The 19,243-nt window shown below is 41.6% G+C and overlaps 1 protein-coding gene across 5 annotated transcripts in view; it reads left to right on the forward strand.

Moving 5' to 3' along the window:
• Pfrx (6-phosphofructo-2-kinase/fructose-2,6-biphosphatase) overlaps positions 1 to 19,243 on the forward strand; it is a 151,170-nt gene that overhangs the window by 21,862 nt on the left and 110,065 nt on the right. The window contains exon 1 of one of the 5 annotated variants that reach the window (XM_083120248.1): positions 16,925 to 17,180. The exons of the other annotated variants lie outside the window; for them this stretch is intronic. Coding sequence (XP_082976374.1) covers positions 17,129 to 17,180 — 52 coding nt within the window. The 5' untranslated portion in view covers positions 16,925 to 17,128. Of the gene's footprint in view, positions 1 to 16,924; positions 17,181 to 19,243 lie in introns of those variants that run through there. 5 annotated transcript variants of the gene reach the window in all.

Genomic DNA, 19,243 nt, shown 5'->3' on the forward strand with positions numbered 1-19,243 from the left:
GAGAAAGGGAGTTTGAAGTTCTCCGTGTCCTGGTGGAAAGTCAGGAAGAAAAGAGAAAGAAAGAAAAAGAAGCAGAGGAAGAAAGAAGACAGCTAGAAGCCGAGAAAGATAGAGAGGAGTTGCGAACGCTTTTCTCTCAGCTTAAGGTTGACCAACGAGAAAGTGTTAGAGAAGAGTTGGAGAAAATCCGGATCTCTTGCCAACAGGAGGTAGTAAAGGTAGTAGAAGAACAACTAGAGCCCTTAGCTGAGTGGCGTGGAGAGATGGAACGAGAGCATGAGCAGATGAAGAGGAATCTAGATACCTGCTTAGAACTGGTCCAGTCTAGAGGGGAAGCTACTAGGAAAGAAACTGAAAGTGACGATCCCGAGAGGGTTAAACAGATAGAGGTATCTGTTGAAGCAATGAGTTCAGTGGTAAAAACCCTTGGTGAAAGGACCGAGCAGATGGAAAAAAAACTGTACGAGAGCAGGAGGAGGCTGCCGACGCATTGACGCGGAATCTCCGGGAAGACGTTGTAACAACTGCTGGAGAAAAAGTGAGCTCTCTTCCTGAAGAGACCAAGAGACTGGAAGTGTCCCTTCGAAGAGAGATCCATGAACAAACTGGAACTATAATTAGAAGAGTAGGTGAGCTGCAGGATAAGTTTCAAAGACTGCAGTTGCAACCCGAAGACACTTCAGATGTACTCCCGGATTCTATTGAACGGGGGGAAGCTTAAACCCGGAAGCGGTCACCTTTGAACCTCCTAGAGTAGTGCAAAGTCCCTACTGCGTCGAAAGAACAGTTCGAACAGATAGAGGCAAGCGACCTAGAGAGGGAGACAGTTCTGATGGATCTCCTCCTCGACGTAGAGCCGATTTCAAGATGCCTAGGATGGCTGATATCGCCCACATACCAAAATTCAAAGGCGATATCGAGGCCCAATCGGCAGAGAAGTACCTTAGAGAGCTCAATGTCAGTTTCGAGCTTATGCAGATACCTGAGCACTATAGACTTGAGTTACTTCCTAGAGTATTTGCAGGCAAGGCTGAACATTGGCTGGCTGGAAACATAGATAGTTTTGTCAACTATGCCGACTTTTGCCTAAGATTTAAGGAGGAGTTTGCCTCTGAGATAGCCAAACAGAGACAGTTAACTGCTGTGAGAAATCGACGATATTTTCGCCCAGTCTACGAGAATATGGAGCTTCGCTTGGAGCATCTACGCTGCCTATCGAAACTTAAGTGACAATTTCAGCGAAAGTGAAGTGCTGAATCTAATAATAGGACAACTGCCGTATCGTATCCGGAACCTCTGCCTTGCGCATGCTCCGAGATCAGTTGATGAATTGACCAGTTTTCTCAAGGACTTCGACATCCATGACGATCCCGATGCCTGGAGAAATAAGGAAGACCCCAAGAGTAAAGAGCCTGGAATCAATAATAAGAGCTTCAAAGTCCGCAACATCGAGACCAGAACCAGCGGTAGAGAAAGGAATGCTGCGAGGACTCCAAAGTTTTATAGAAGACAAGGCTGGAGAGGAGCGGACCGCAGCCAACAGGATGGTCAGAGCCCTAGAGACAACCAGGGACTTCCTGCATAACCAAAGGTCACAGTCTAGTCAAACAAACTAGAACCTTGTCTAGGTGCTTTGTTCCCATTTAGGCAAGGGGCCTCGGAGGAGCGACCACTAAGATCTATCCAGGAACTAAAAGTAAATTTTCAATTGTCCGAAACAGAGGAAATAAATTTGTAAAGTGATCTGAAATCTGCACGAGCAACTAAGACCAGTTACAAATCACCAGCAGTGTCTGCAAAATTAATGGAAATACCGATAAACTGTATAATTGATACCGGAAGCGAATGTTCAATTCTAAGTCATAAGGTCTGGACTAAACTAAAGGATCAAATACCAGGCATTCAGGTACAAAAGGTTCCAGAAATAAGATTAGTTGATTTCTCTGGTACCCACAGAAAGCGAGTTTTTGGAAGTAGGCGAGTAGAGCTACAAATAGGTGGAATGACTTTCAGTACTGAAGTATTTACATTGAAGGGATTTAGTACGGATCTTCTTTTGGGCATGCCATTTTTGAGGCAGCACGAGGCAGAGATAAATTTCAGGAAAAACTCTGTAAAGTTGAATTTCGGGAAAACTCCTGAACATGAGGAAGGGAATCCACTGGATATTGAACTTGTGAGGTATATCCAAAATGTCCAAGAGAGAGACAAGAAATGGATGTATAAACCTGCGGACCTCAGGGAGAAGGTCGACACAGTAGATAGTCTAAAAAATATTTCCAGAAGCAGGAGTTGTTAAACGTGCTCATTCAATTTTTGGAAGTATTCTCAGAGAAGCCCGGAACAATGGAAAGTGCAGAGTGTGAAATCCTTCTGAAGAGTAACGAGCCAGTTCATCGTGCGCCGTATCCAGTACCGCTTTCAAAAAGGGCAGCTCTAGAGGAAGAGCTCAGCTTATGGAAGACCTGGAACATTATTCAACCATCTGTATCACCCTACCTGAATCCATTGCTAGTCGTGGACAAACCAGATGGAAGTGTGAGACCATGCCTGGATTTTCGACAATTGAATGCATTGATGATAGTTCCCAAGAGTTAGGTTCATCACCCATTGATGAATCCTTACAGAAGTTTAAACAAGCACGCTATTTCACGAGTTTGGACCTGGCCTCAGGCTATTTGCAAATTCCTTTGAAGCCAGAATGCCGAAGGTACACTGCGTTTTCATACAAAGGTCGCCAATACGAATTTTTGAAGATTCCGTATGGTTTATCTAACGCTGTATCTACTTTCGTATCTGTCATGCATCAAGTTTTTGGCCCTGAAACAGAAAATTATTTGACAATTTACATAGATGATCTTCTAATCTTTGATGCGGATTTCAACAACCACCTTCAACACATAAAAGCATTATTACTCAGACTAGAAGAAGTAGGACTAAAAGTAAAACTTCGAAAGTGCAATTTTGTAAAGAGTGAACTATTGTATTTAGGACATGTGATCTCGGGTGACCAGATAAAAATAGACCCGAAAAAGAATGAAGCCATCTTGAATTTTCCCTTGCCAAAGAACAAGAAGGATATTCGTAAGTTTTTAGGACTAGCCAATTGGAGGCGAAAATTTATAAAGGATTTTTCGGCTAAAACAGAACCTTTGCTGAAATTGCTTTCCAAAAGTGCTAAGTGGACTTGGTACTTTTCAACAATCAGCTTTCGACCTGCTCAAGCAAGAATTAGTAACCGCTCCTGCTCTAGCTCAGCCTGATTTAAATCTAGAGTTTTGCATACAGTGCGATGCTTCCACAAACGGATTAGGCTGTGTCCTTTTCCAAGAACTAGGTGGAGAAAAGGTTGTAATCCATTATGCGAGCCGGAAACTGAAGAATAATGAAGTGCATTACTCCATCCACGAGCTGGATTGCCTGGCCATACTTTTCGGTGTAAGTGAATTCGAGATTTATCTCCGAGGAAGGCATTTCAAGGTATATACAGATCACCGGGGATAGGTCTGGCTCCAAAATTGTAGAAATTGGAACTGTCGCCTCACTAGATGGTCTCTCAAATTACAATCCTACTCATTCGAAATTATCTATATACAGGGAAAGGAAAACATAGTGCCAGATGTACTCAGTCGTTATCCTGCAGAAGTCAGTGAGGAAGATGAAGAACCAAAATTTTTCCATGTTAATTACATTTGGCAGGAAAGAGGAGAAGTAGACAATGGCACTGGTGGTTCCGTGGCAAAAAAAAAAAAAAAAAAATCAGTCACCTTTCCTACTGGACGGACTGTGTACGTCGTTGATACTCAGTTGATCTCCTTGAAATTACGTCCAGGTATTATTTATAGCATGCCGCTTGGGTTGTCCAAATTTCAGGTATATCCGCCGACTGGAAACTGAGATAATTCATAGGGCCTATTTTTGTACAGGTGGGACGTAAAAAATGAACCTTGGTGACAATCGTCGCCGTGACTCCGATTGATTGATTTGATTTAGTTTATTTTACTTCGCGTTTTGTGCCTCTTGGCTAATTTGCGAAGATAGGGATGAGGGATGAAATGATGAAAGTGATGAATGGACAATCACAAACAACCAAGCCCGAGCGGGATTCGAACCCGCGACCCCTAGCGTCGCAGCGCGATGTGCTAACCACTCTGCTACGGGGTCCGGCCCGTGACTCCGAACCTTCCCTCCCAACTTCCGTTGTCTCGCCCGAATTTTATTTTGCCAACAGATACATATGAACTTTTCAAACGTCAAAACGAGATCTCACCCCTTACATCAGTAATATATGGATTAATTATACATAATAAAGAAAAATATTGAACAGTGATTTACATGTCCAATGAATACCGTGACACTTTGTTGGCGAGGAGCCATGGTCCGATATTAGGGCACTATTCGATAATCGAGCTCCTTCCCATATGTATTGGATGTATTGGTCCGAAACATTTCAGGGTGCAGCTCAAGCCCGACAGTACCGGCTTAAACACTCCACGATATAGTAACATTTCAATGAAAAAGTATTACTGGCCCAGTCACATCCCCCTCTGCCTAACTATTTCCACTTGGAGCGCTTTCATAATTACATTAATCTGAAGCGATCATTGTCCACCAGGCTATCAAAAGACTACTTTATAGACTTTCATAATTTCATCTTTTTCCATTTCCAATATGGCGCCAATATTTCACCATGCGCAGCTGTTCCATGCCTGTAAGTGTCATACCATTTTTGTTAGTTGTTATTATCACGAATAGAAGATTTAGAATGTAATAATTACTAATCATACACCCTCCCTCCTCTCAGTCTACTTCCACATTCGTACTGCTTGGGAGTTCACAAACACAATTGGTCATTTCCATTCTTTCATGATTGATTGACTTGCTTTATTTTACTTCGCTTTTTGTACGAAGATAGGGATAAGTGATGATATGATGAAATGGATGAATGGACACTCACAAATATCCATGCCCAGGCCAGGAATCGAACCCGGGACCCCTGGCGCCATAGCGCGATATGCTAACCGCTCCGCCACGCGGCCGGCTTCCATTCTTTCATTACACTTGCACTGTTAATTGAGTGATTCCTAAATTTTCTCAGATTTATTTATTTAGAAGCCCCCCTTCACACATTTTCCCTATCCCCACTGATTGTAATTGCACTGATTAGATAATGAATGGGAATGATGACATCGGCGAAATTATGAATGCGCAGTTTACAATCGTAAGTGTGATACGAGTTTTTGCTTCTCGTAATTTGTAGTTTCTCCAACAGAGGACGCGCATGACATTGTGCACGTCTGCTATCTGGTGGCGAAACACCGCATAAGTGATTGGATTGGTTGTGTATGACGTCATTTGGATGCAAAGAGGAACAAATCAGGAATACTTTCTCTCGTATTTCATACAGTAGGCATGTAAACATTCACCACACGTGAGAATGGAGTTATATTTCCATTGTACTGGCATTTGTTGAGAGAAGTAGCTTTGTATTGGGCAACATGTTACTAGCACATCAAGCCCGTCTCAGCTGGCTTTCTTGACCCCAGTCCGCTACAGGGGCTTATCCAGAAATAAAATTTGGGTTTGTGTCCAGCCAGGGGTGCCTATTACCCAATGCATGTCATAAGCCCCATAAAGTTATAATTAAGAGAGTGTTATAACAGTGATATATATTAACACAGTGATATATTAATAATACTATCCTATTAAATAATAATAATAATAATTACTAGACGTGCACACACTGACAAGTAGTGTTTTTTACTGCCTGGTACTGCAATATATTGTTTCTAGTATTTCATCACTGCACTGACCAAAAAGACTTTACTTACTGTACCAAAACAGTTTATCACGGTGGAGTTCGACATGGCTGAAGATAGGGCTACATTATCGTTATGACTGGTAGTGTGTGCACACATTCTTTTTGGCTATTGTTGATTTACGCTATTTATGATTGCACACGATAATATCTGCCACTCACATCATAACCTTGACTCATGAATTTTTCCATGTCAAGACCAAGTATGTGACATTGTTCAAGAAGAACCGTCAGATTTTCAGCTGACATATCACTACCCAGTGTGATACACAGGGGTGTTCATTCCCCCCCAAAAAAAATCATGTCGTGCTTTCTCCCCAAATCTTATCACGTGTCCATCCCAAATCATATAATTCGCACCCTCAAACCATATCGCAATCCCTACAAAGTATTTAATTAAGGTCAGCGTGTCTACTGAAAAAAGTTTTTCTTAACTTTTTGTTCAAAATCATGCACCTGCTTTAAATTAAGTAGTATACCAACACTAAGCATTATATTTTAAGAAATTATGTTATTAATGAATATCGAGAATGTCTTGTAATGCAGCTATAGAATAAAACTTTACATTCTCCTCAGTAAAGCGCCAAACATGCATTTTCGCAACACACTATTACGAGCGAAGCGAGCAAGAAAATTTTTTCATCCATTTCTTTTCAGGCTTTCAAGAATATTAATTTAATGGCGTGTCAATACTTTATTAGGATCTCGAGATATTTAGTCTTTTCCAGCTTCTCTTTTGGCACGTTCGGGGCAGAAAACGTGTGGATACCATATCGCTAAATACAGTCTCCAAATTTAATGTTGGAACTCTCCCTTCACTACAGAAATCCCTTGACAATCTAAGATTTAACACTTTATCAAGAGCTTCAGATATCTCGATTTATATTTAATACTCAATCCTACCACCAAAATTTTCATGCCATGATCTAAGACCTACAGTTGGATACTCTCCCCCCCCCTTTCAACGTTTATTTTAGAATTCTCCCCCAGAACCCACCTGTCAATTAAGGCCTAATATGTAAGAATTGGATATTTCTCCTCCCCTTCGTTCTTTATCTAATGGATTAAACATGGTGCATTTAAGTTGTAAATTTTTTACATATATTTTGGAAAAATATATACATGTTGAATTTTACATTATTTGAAGGGACCCCCTCCCCCAAATCTCGATGGTGCAGCATTGCGTCATAAACCCCTCCCACCCGTGGCACACCTGGTGATACTTTTAGTGGATATTACTGTATTTTCAGAATCCACAAACCATACTCACAGATAGAATTGTTCTGTATTTGCTACATCATGTGTCTCATCGGGAAGTATTATGTCAACCATAGTATTTTCATATTTTGGGGGGGGGGGGTCCGGACCCCCTGGATACGCCCTTGGTCCGCTAGTGTATTCCCCAATGTCAGAGTGATTTGATAAATATTTAAGTCTTGTAAAGTAACATTTCAATGATGGTTTCTATGGAAGAGACCTCGAATATAAGCAAGCTGATAGGATGTTAGTAGTGGAATGTGGAGTTTATTTAATTGATCTACACTAGTTGGTTTAATTTATTAGACGACTGTGTCAGCTTCGGTCTGAGTGTTCGTACCTTATTAGTCGACAACAAGATGATGCCAGAACCTGTGGCCGAGTGGTTAGCACATCGCGCTGCGACGCCAAGGGTCCCGGGTTCGAATCCCGCTCAGGCTTGGTTGTTTGTGAATGTCCATTCATCAATTTCATCACTCCTTCGCATACAAGGGCCACTATTTATATTTTGAGCCTTGGCAACACTGATTGAAGTTAGGCGCGATTTGACGTTTGCACGGAATCGTCTGGCATTATTGACCATAACGTACTTCAAATGTTTTGTCAATAGCTTGATTTGTGTTGTTTATGTTGCCTTGGAGATTGCGCGACAACAATAAAATGGAATTAACTCGTGAACATTTTCGTGCGATGATTTTTTACGATTTTCGACGTGGATTATCAAGACAAGGTGCATCGATCAAGTTACTTCCACAATTGTCGATGAAGCCCCATCCTTTGCCACTGTGAAACGCTGGTATAACGAATTTAATCGTGGCCGCCATTCGCTCACCGACGAGATTCGCGAAGGTCGTCCAAAATCGGTTGTTGTTCAAGAAAACATTGATGCTGTGCAAAACCTAATACTGCAAGATCGTCATGTGACATACTGTGAGATTGAGGCAACCATAGGCATTAGTTCCACCAGCATATATAAAGTATTACATGATCATTTAGCTGTGAGAAAGGTATGTTATCGTTGGATCCCACACAATTTGACAAAAACTCAAAAAGACGCTCGCGTCAATTGGTGCAAACAAATGCTCAATAAATACAATCGTGGTGCTTCAAAAGACGTATATAAGATTGTAACAGGTGACGAATCATGGATATATGCATATGAGCCGAAACGTAAACAGCAGTCGACTGTATGGGTGTTTCAAGATGAACCCAATCAAACAAAAGTTGTTCGCGCTCGAAGCACATCGAAACAAATGGTCGCCTGTTTTTTCGGGAAAACTGGTCATGTGGCAACTGTGCCTTTAGAGGAACGTAGAACGGTCAACTCTGAATGGTACACAACAATTTGTTTGCCAGAGGTCTTCGGTCAAATACGGAAAACAAACAAACGCCGTCGGATCATTCTTCATCAAGACAATGCCAGCTGTCACACATCTCGTCTAACAACCAACTTTATGAACAGTCAAAAAATCGAATTGATGGGTCATCCGCCGTACAGTCCTGATTTGGCACCCAATGACTTCTTCTTGTTCCCGAATGTCAAGAATAAATTGCGTGGACAACGATTTTCGTCGGCGGAAGACGCCGTTGATGCGTTCAAAAACCATATTATGGAGGTGTCTGAAGAAGATTGGAAAAACTGCTTTGACAAATGGTTCGAACGAATGCAAAAGTGTATTGACCATAAAGGAGAATACTTCGAAAAACAATAAAGCAGTTTTCAATGCCAAATTCCTGTTTTTTCATTGTTAGGCTCAAAATATAAATAGTGACCCTCGTATTAGCCAAGAGGCAAACAACGCGAAGTAAACAAAATCAGTCAATCGACAGCAAGATGACCGCGCCCTCGGTCCTTTTCCGGGGGCACTGCACAGGTACCCCAGTCTCGGCCTGCGCCCCCGATCGCAAGTTGGGACAGAATCCCTGTTTTTAATACAGGGTGATTCAAAAGTTCATTGTGAAATGTAAAAGAGTTAGTCTGGATAGAAATGGTCGTGATAGAAACAGGTTAGGCCTAGGGGGAACCATATTGGTGTGTTCCAAGCGGATGTCCGCCACGTTGGTGGCCGCCAATTTGAATTCAACTCAAAAGTTTTTAAATGGGAAGGGCCGATGTGATATATCAAATTAGGCTAGAATTTCACAAGAAATGCAACCAACTTTTGGAGTGATTGTGCAACTGTCACATGCGACACTGGATCTCGTTGGGGGTTTCGTTTATTAAAATTATTTGCAATGGGACGTGAACTTTTCTCCTCAGACAACAGTACGATCTCGATGCGTTTCTCACGCGTTAGGGGCATTCTCGCACTGGTTTATCACACCTGGAAAATAAGATTTGTTACAATCATGCAGTCATAACTTTTTACTGGTTCAAGATACGTCGAAAACACATTTACCATTGCATTTCTCGTGGAATTCTAGCCTGATTTGTTATATCACATCACCCCCTCCCATTAAAAAGAAAATGAGTTGAATTCAATATGGCAGACGTCCGCTTGGAACACACCAATATGGTTTCCCCTAGGCCTAAGCTATTTATCAAGACCAATGGTACCCAACCTAACTCCTTTACATTTTGTAAGGAACTTTTGAATCACCCTGTATAATGGGAGCGCTGCATTCCACTGTCTCCATCTATTAGGGACAAGGCTGAGGTACATCGCTGTAACGCTCTATGTGCTTCCGGTATAAAACTCGGGACCCCTTGATTGCAAGATGACAACGTTACCATTACGCCATTGGGAAGACCCGCATTGAACTTATAATAATAATAGTAATAATAATAACCCGTGGCGAAACTCCGCTTGAGGCCAAGACCGACTGCATGCCTCAGCAGAAGTGGGTGATCACCCAGCCAGCTACGGGGTAACGTGTGGTCAACACGACGAAGCCCCCAGTCGTTGTAGGTTTTCCATGACCGGGTTGCGCTACTTGTTAGTAGCTTAGCAATTTCCTGACGATGGTGGGCGGCCACCGGTCCCACACACAGGCCGAAATCTCAGGAGAAAAGTTGTTATGCTTCCCAGAGGAGACTCGAACTAGCGCATCCTGTAGCCCGAGCCCAAAGCCTGACGCCTGTCAACAGAAGCGACTGAATGATTGAATTATTAAGCACAGAATGGCTAACCGGGACTGGACTTACATTTTAACCCTTAGCCAGGCGCGCCCCTTTCGTTAAATTTGACCCCCAAGTATAAAATATAAATTGTAATAAAGTAAGATTCCTATGCATCAAAGAGAACTTTTATGTTATTAAATTGACTATTTTCAACAACTTAAAGTAGTCTTTAGATATGAAAAAGTGTAACAATTAATTTAAAAATAATATATACAAGAATTGGTATTTTCACGATTGTATAATCTTTCCTTGCAATAGTGAAAGCAAATGATAATAATATCGAAAGTATGAAATCAGAAATTCAAGGATTATTATTTTTGTTGAGTATAAACTTCAAATAGTATTTGCGTAAATTTGGCAGTCAACATTTTTAAATAATACATATCTTCAGTGGCGGCGATTGGGTCCCAAAACCGGTGGGGGGGGGGCAAGGTTCCAAAACTGGGGGTGCAAGACAGTAGCCTATATTTCCCTTTGAAGATAAATATTTAGCTTAGAGAGGGAGCAAAAGTGGAGAAAAGGGGGCGGGGCAGCTGCCCCCCTAATCGCCGCCACTGCAAATCATCTTTTTGAGAAACATTTTCCTCCAAGAAATGGCAGTTCCAATACATATAAATTTTCACAATCTCTTTTTGTTTTACACAACTACGTGAATGTGACCATTGTATTACTTACCAACATCATATACAGTAGTATTATGTCACACAAACTTCTGTTTTTTAAAATTCTACTTCATCGGCCAATTTGGCATCTCTTTCCCTTACAAATTTTCTGCTTTATTTCTATGTACCTATTGATATTTTCCACAATGATCCTCACAGTAGTGTTATTTATAATCGTCTCGATAGCAGATTTGGCATTTCTTTGCAGCTGCACCTGGTCCAGGAAGCCGCAAAACAATGTTCATACTTCTTGTGTGAACATTCGAACATGAGCGGGGAACTTTTTTCCATATAATTTTCTTATTTTCCCAGAAAATAATTTCTATCTTCTTCCAGGATAACGTAACGATATCATTCTCTTCATCTCCACATGTCTCGGAATTAGTATCATGTTCTGAGTCAATTACACGATCTCCATCATCATGATCTGATTCTTGAGTCAATTCTTCATCTCAAAACACTTCAAGTGATCTAGCGTCGCAATTGTTAGGAACTTCCTCCAACATCGCTCATATACGTTCCTGCTGTCTTTCATGCTGCATGATTTTGAACTATTTCTTAGAAAAAAAGAAACGTCCACTTTAGAATCTGATCATACACCCGCTGAGCAAGTAAAAACTGCTAAAATATGTCGCTCGTTGAGCGCAGGAAGCCAAAGTTTGAAAAAAAACTGAACAACAAAATTTCACACACGTTACCAGGCGCGTGGGGGTAAATTTAACCCCCCAGCAACTTCGGAAAAGCTTCACCTTGCTGCAGTTACTCACACACTGAAGGAAGTGACTGACGATTGAAGCAAACTGTTTTAGGAAGATACTAATTAAGCTAGCAGTGTGCACAACCTACAAATGTATGGACAGTAAGAGAATCCTACCAGGGGGTCAAATTTATCCCCACGCGCCAACTTAAGGGTTAAGGTGGGATCCGAAGTTCCGAACCACTATGTACCTCCACCGGGTATCGAACCCGGGACCCCTTGATTACAAGGCGATGACATCAACAATAGCGAGATAAGACAAATAAATGTTTATAATGTCGGAACGATCTCACAGGATCGTTGTAATCATAAGTTGACTGACCCTCTCGAGTGATGAGATATTAGCAGTATCAGACTGTTATCTGGCTCTGATATACTTGAGCAGCTTATGATGGATTTAATTTAATCTAGTCTTAAAGAGACCGTGAACCTTGGAAATGTCGAGAGCGGTTCTGTGTAATTTCGACAGAACTTAAAAGAATTGAAGTGCGCAGAACCGGAAATAGAAAACAGTTACTGCTAATTACACTGGTCTACAAAATTCAACTTTGTAAAATTTTCGAGCACCAAAATGGGTTATCCCCATGTATTTCGACCTGCTGAACATGAATCTGGCATTGGTTTTTCCATAGCACCCTCAGTTTTTGTGTAAAGTGTACTATTCGCTATGTAATGCTATTAGGTTTCTCTGATGCTCAAACAATGTGATTTTGTCTCTAAATACTAATATATCAACACAAAAGTCCATAAAATGCTAGTGAAATATTTTTCATACATACCTAGATTACTTTTGGACATTTGCTGCGCCTCTTATGGGTGCCACTACTATCCTGCAGTAGTGTCCAACAGTAGTCAGCCATCATACTTGTTGCACATTGCCCCTGATAGCGTTGCTCCAATGTAGATATGGTCTAATGAAATCGTTCCCCATGTTCATCGGAGACTTGTCCAAGAGCACCAGCAGGAAAAGAATTCAAGTGTGAGTGGAGAACGTGCATTTTTAAAGACATGTTACAACCGAGATTACGGTAAGACTGTAGTAGTTCGTTGACAAACACATCACTATTGTCTGCTCTCTTGTTTCCAAAAAAATCAGAACACAGTTTTTTGAAAGAATTCCAGCAGTCCAGTTCAAGAGGGCTCAAAGCTGTGACAAAATCAGGATCGTGAAGAAGCCGTCTAATTTGAGGGCCAACGAACACACCAGCTTTCACTTTGGCTTCACTCAACGCAGGGAATTTCTGACGTAAGTACATAAAACCAGGTCCATCTTTGTCCATTGCAACAACGAATAACTTCATAAGTCCAAGTTTTATGTGAAGTGGTGGTAACAAAATGTCTTTCAAGTTCACCAATGGAACGTTTGCTACGTTCTTGCAACCAGGTTCCATTTGTGTACGGGCAGGCCAAATCCTTGTGTCGTAGTGACTTTTTCGATCACGGCTATCCCACTCACAAAGGAAACAGCAATGCTTTGTATACCCAGATTGTAATCCTGTAAGTATCCCAATTACTTTAAAGTCAGCACAGATTTGCCACTTGTTGATGTTATATTGAACTTTATTCAACAAAAGTTCCATACTGCTGTATGTTTCCTTCATTTTAGTGGCATAAGCTACGGGAATAGGAGGATAAACATTGCTATTGTGCAGGAGTACCGCTTTGAGGCTAGTTTTGGAGGCATCAACGAATAGTCGCCATTCCACTGGTATATGTTTCAGTCCCATAGCATTAAATAGACCATTCACATCATTGCAGTAACAGAGTGAGTCTTCCATGACAAAGAATGGTGTGAAGGCAGCCTGACGATTTCGAAAGAAACAAACCCTAGCATCTTTCTGTAGTAAATTCCACTGTTTCAGACGCGAACCCAGAAGTTCAGCTTGTGCCTTAGAAAGATTCAGGTCCCTAACAAGATCATTCAAATCGTTTTGTGTCAGGAGATGTGGCGTCATTTCTTCGTAATCGAAATCAGAGCTTTCATTCTCCGTGTCTGTATTAGCATCGACCTGGGTTTCATCTTCCAATGACCATGTCTCTGGAGGAACGGGGACAGGTAAGGAGGAACTGTGCACTACGGGTCGAATAGCTGACTTGATGTTTGGATACTTGATCTTCTTTCTATCCTTGCCCTTCATCCCTGCTATTTTAATCATGCAGAAATAGCAATCATCTACGTGATTAGTCGGCTCCCTCCATACCATCGGGATAGCAAAAGGCATTGCAACTTTACTTTTGTTCTTCATCCAACCATTCAGACGAGACAAACAGTTCACACAGACAATATGTGGTGCCCATTTTCGATCCTGATCACCTAACTTGCACCCGAAATAAAGATCATACAATTTCGTAAGTACGGGTGTCACATGTCGTCTGCATGATTTAATAGTGTACTCCCCACAGATGTAGCGAAAGTTATTTGGATGATTTAAACATTCCAGTGACATTGTACAAACACTAACACAACTGAACCAATAAAAAATAGACAACGAAACACTCAGCACAAGGTATATTTACATCGCACTAATCACACTCGTCAATGAACAGTCAAAAAAAGGAAGCATTTCCTCACGACTGAGAACATGGTGTTCAGAAACAATAGACAATGAGTCAGATGTACTGTTGCCATGTTGTGTACAATCGATACGCCTTGCACGAAGCTCTTTCAAGGTACTCTGTACCAATTCTCCGGCTCATATCACATTTCTCATGTAAGTTAAACATTTGTCGAGTAAAGGAAAAGGAGGGGGGGGGGGGTTGGCTGATCCTGTGAGCCTAAGACTCCAGTTCATTCGTTTCGAGCCCGCAGTATTAAACAGTACCAGTTGGGGGAACTTAACATGCGGGAACAAACGACACAATCTTCCTGTCAAGCGTAATAAGTATGTATAGCATTGCTTATTATAACAATTCTTATATAATGAAATATTTTTAAAACTGTGGGTGCTACACAGAAACTAATAACATTTTCGTGCTTAGGGGGTCAAAATACATAAGAAACACCCATTTCTATTCTTGAAAATTTTTCATTGTTGACCAGTGTTATCATTAGTGTATACTTAGAGAAACTCCTCGGACTGCACTTTTTGCAGACTGCTCTGGTGTCCAAACCCACAGCCAATAATTCTCTGCTGGACTTGGGTTGACTCGTCTACATGTTGGCCGCTCATCCGTTTCATCATCTTATCACCATTCTCCATCTTCGCGATTAGCGAAAAGTGCCAAAAGAGCGAGGTAATAAATCAACCAACCAAATTCATGGATCCAATGTACCAGATGAACATGTATAAGTCATGGTTTCTTCACATGGGGCATACGAGAGGTTCATTTGACGTCTTCAAGGAAGCCACATTGATATCCCAATTCAGGTTGCCAACTCTTAACTCTCTCTCTCTTTTTCTCTCTTTCTCTTTCTCTCTTTCTTCCTTCCTTCTTTCAGAGAGAGAGAGAGAGAGAAAGAGAGAGAGAGTTAAGAGTTGGCAACCTGAATTCTTAATATTTGGCAACCTGAATTCTTACTCTCTCTTTCTCTCTCTCTCTCTCTCTCTCTCTCTCTCTCTCTCTCTCTCTCTCTCTCTCTCTCTCTCTCTCTCTCTCTCTCTTCCTTCCTTCCTTCCTTCTTTATTTCAGAGAGAGAGAGAGAGAGTGAGCAAGAATTCAGGTTGCCAAACTCCTAAGAATTCAGAACCGCCATTATCTTCTTTTTGAAATCAGGTTAACTCACAGTTTCTAATCGATTTTTCTTCAGTACTTTATTTTCTAGGCTTCAGGCTTCGCAGATAGCCTAGCTATAGCCTGGAATATACGCTCCTGTATCTAGCATGTGCTTAGGAAACTTGTCACTTAGTTGCCTTGTGCAAAGGGCCTCTTATAGTAGAGGAAAATTTTAGTCTTGAATTTTTGTGAAACGTGTAATGTAAGCATCTATCGTTTGGTGGGGTGGGGGGGAAGGGACTTGCAAACTAATGTAACACCATGATGTCGTTCTTGCATTTGCATTTTACGATAATTTTTCGTGCTAACTCGTTCTTTTTATTTTGTTATTCTTTGGGAATATTATTTAACACAGCCTTATTTTTATTTTCAACTGTCGAAATAATAAACCTTTTTTCTGATTTGATTTTTATTATTTAGCGTCACCTTTCTTCCACTTTCGGCTAATCGCGACGATGAAGATGAGTGATGATATAATGAAATTGATGAAGGCTAATACGCCAGGTTCCAGGGTTCGATTCCAGGCCTTGATATGGAGTTTTTTTGCGAGTGTATCTCCATCAGTTTCATCATATCATCACTCATCCTCATCTTCGGAGCAACCAAAAGTGACGGAAGTGCGTAGTGAAATAAGCCAAATCTATCAATCAATTAAAGTTGATGAAGGAACACTCACAAAGAACTCTGACCGGGCCAGGATTCGAACCAAGGACTCCTGCCACCTTAGCCCGCTGTGCTAAACCACTCCGCCACGGAGGACGAATTTTATGTTCCGCCCACCTTCGCGACACCCATGTGTTCGAAATTGTTTGACAGATTTATCAAAATCGTTCAGAGGATATCAAAGATAATACTTTGTTGGGAATTTACCACGCGAATGTTGCTCAAGTGGAAAGACTTCTTCAAAAGATATTAATTAATTCGATGACATAACAGTCCAGGTAAGGTGCAAAGTCGAGGATGAGCTTGATAAACAGTATCTATTTATTTTGTAATGTTAGAGCAAAAACAGAGCTCTAATAGTTATTACGATCAAAACAAAAGGAGGGAGGCAGAAGAAAGTTGAAGTTACAACAGAGACCGCAAACACCATTGCGCCAACGTTAAAATAACGGGGCATTTTCGCGTTCGTTTGACTGGGCCGAAATTAGCCAAGGAAAGGACCGACAAGGAGGGAATGTCCCGATCAAAATTGAAGACGCTATGTCCCGTTTTGTTTGATTTTGGCCGCGCAACGATATTGCCACAAGTTGCGTAAAATTTAAGTCAGAATCCCCCCCACCTCCCTCACTTTTGCGACTACGCCGTGCTAAGCTGCACGCACGATGCGGTGAACGCGAAAGTCTCGTATAATGCTTACCCCCCCCCCCTCCTCCTTCCGTTGCTTGAAATGAATCATGTTGCAAAACAGCAACTTATATTTTTTTTTTCAAGTGCAATGCCACTTTCTGTTTCTAATCGTTCTTGTGAGTAGGCTACGTCACCGGATTTGCGACTGCTGATTGGGCGACCATCGCGACACTTGATTTGAAGGTGGATGGGATGGCATGTTTCCTTTTTTGTGTATATAAGACGACCAAGCAAAGGATTGTTTCCTATGAATCGGTGTTCAGGAGAGCCGTGAACGATAGTCATTCAGTGCTTGCTTGCCCTTCGCGTGGGTCGGTTGTCGTTTACTAGTGCCGTCTGGCTTTACGAGATTGTCACGCGTAGACAGTTCTGATACCAGCATAAAAGCTGGTGTGAAGTGTTCCTACCTGCTCCTCGCTCGTGTGACAGTTATTCTGCGCGTGCCGAAGATGACACCGAATCCAAATAGAGTTATTATGACGAAACCTTTTCCTGTAAGAGGTAAGATTCCGAAGTTTTTAAAGTTACAATGTATTTAATACTTATGCAGTGTTGCTACCCGTGTTTAATTTATGAATGAATGTTGAGACTTGGTGCGGTCAGGAGACTGCATACGTCAAGGGGAGGCACTGGTTTCCTGCCCCGGGGGCTAAGCGATTGACCTTGGTGTAACATAGAGTTTGTGGACGTACGGAGCTGATCATGCAATATGTGCTTGGTTAGTGTTTCACGTGTTCGGCGATGTCCGGATGCGCATTTACCGAGGAAGAAATACGCACGATGCGTTGTGGGCTTTTTTATGGGACTTTATAATTTCATTGGACGAAAGAGCAAGGTAAACAGGTTGTGTTGTAGTTGCGAGGGTGACGAAAGTAGATGGCATGGTATAGTGTGCCATAGCGAAGATTGGTGTGTAATATTTACGGGGGCAGACGAATTTGTTGTTATCCCTTTCATCCGAGAAGATGCTTTTACCGCACTCTGTATCACCGTACAAACGCGTACATCATTATTTGCACTATTCAGAAGCAGACCCGTAGCCAGGCAGGGGCCAGGGGGGGGTCTGAGTCCCCCGTGGAACTGCCGCCAGCCCCCTTGACGTTAGGTAAAATGATTTTGTGTAATTTGTTTGAACTGCAGCTATATCTTATTTATAAGAAGTCTTAAGTAGCGGCAAGTTTTTAGGAGATTCCTCTTCTCTAGACCTCAGAAAGTTCTTTCACAGGGGAGCTTCTTTATCGTTGCCCCTGTTGCCATCTCCCATTTATACAGAAATCTGTGACTTTGACGTCATGATGCAAATTTCCTCCGCATCTGCGTCAAAGGTCAACAACTCAGCTCCCAAGTTTTGGGAACGAAGAAGAGTTTTATTGTTTCGGGCGGGGGGTGGAATGTACGATAGGCACTATGATTGAATATTGTCAATTTTTTTCTTGTGTCATATAAATATCTGTATCATCAAACGTAATACTATGGAGTGTGTAGTAACGGTTGATTTCAGTAGCAGCAAATTAACACTTCAAGCGATATTTTAAAAGATATAGAAAAAAAATTGTAGTATTTGTGTGATATTTCTAAACTATATGTAACTTAATGGCCCCCCTCCCCTCACACATAATCTACCTTCATTTAACACTGTTAAACTTTTGGAAAATTGACATGGTTTACAAAGTCCCACCTGATAACCCGTGAGCCCCCCTGGAGATCACTTCTAGCTACGGGCCTGTTCAGAAGCTATACTACCAAAACCAATCACCTGATGTTGGAATAGATTAGATTTTTGGATTACATAAGCAATGGCGGATCCATAAGTTACAGTTGGTTTTGGTTGATTGATTTATGACCCCTTGATTACAAGGCGACAACGCTTGCGCCATCGGGGAGGTGGAAGTTCAATTGGGAGGGGCGAATTTCAGTCTGGTACCTCACCTTGCCGAGGATCAATTCCAACCTCCACTACATAGTTAAGCAATATATGGTTCTGATACCAACCAGGAACAAACTATGTTCTAGAGATTAGCGGTTTGTGTGTGTGTGCGGGTGTGTGGGGCTAAAACCAGGAGTCCAGGACTGGAACATATTATTTTATGTTGTTGTTATCGTAATTGTCCCACTGTCACCGTAAATTGAGACATCAGATATGAGGAGTAAGATAAACAAACCAAGCAACACCATCCCATTCTCTGCAGGGGTCTCGGGCTCCATCACCTTTTAATGCATCGTGCAGAGTGGTTTCGATCTAAATTTAAACTATAGGTCCAGTTCCGAAAAGCCTATCACGAACAAAAAAAGTGGGCTTAAATCAAAGTTTATAAAACATTCTCGAGCCTGTTAAACTTGATGATAAAGACATAACAGTTATGTCTTGAAAAATATTAGGCATAATAATATATCAAAAACCTGGCAATTGGGAGGGGCGATCACCCCTATCGCCCTCTCCGTGGATCCGCACGTGTACAAGGTTTGTGGTCCAGGGTTTCTGCAAGGCATTGGTTTATAAGTTCATTCTTTATACGTGCTTTTTCACTCACTTCATTGCGATGAACACTGCGTGGACAGGCAAT

The sequence above is a fragment of the Lepisma saccharinum genome, chromosome 4, assembly GCF_977018435.1.
Source record: "Lepisma saccharinum chromosome 4, izLepSacc3.1, whole genome shotgun sequence".
Lineage (NCBI taxonomy): Eukaryota > Metazoa > Arthropoda > Insecta > Zygentoma > Lepismatidae > Lepisma > Lepisma saccharinum.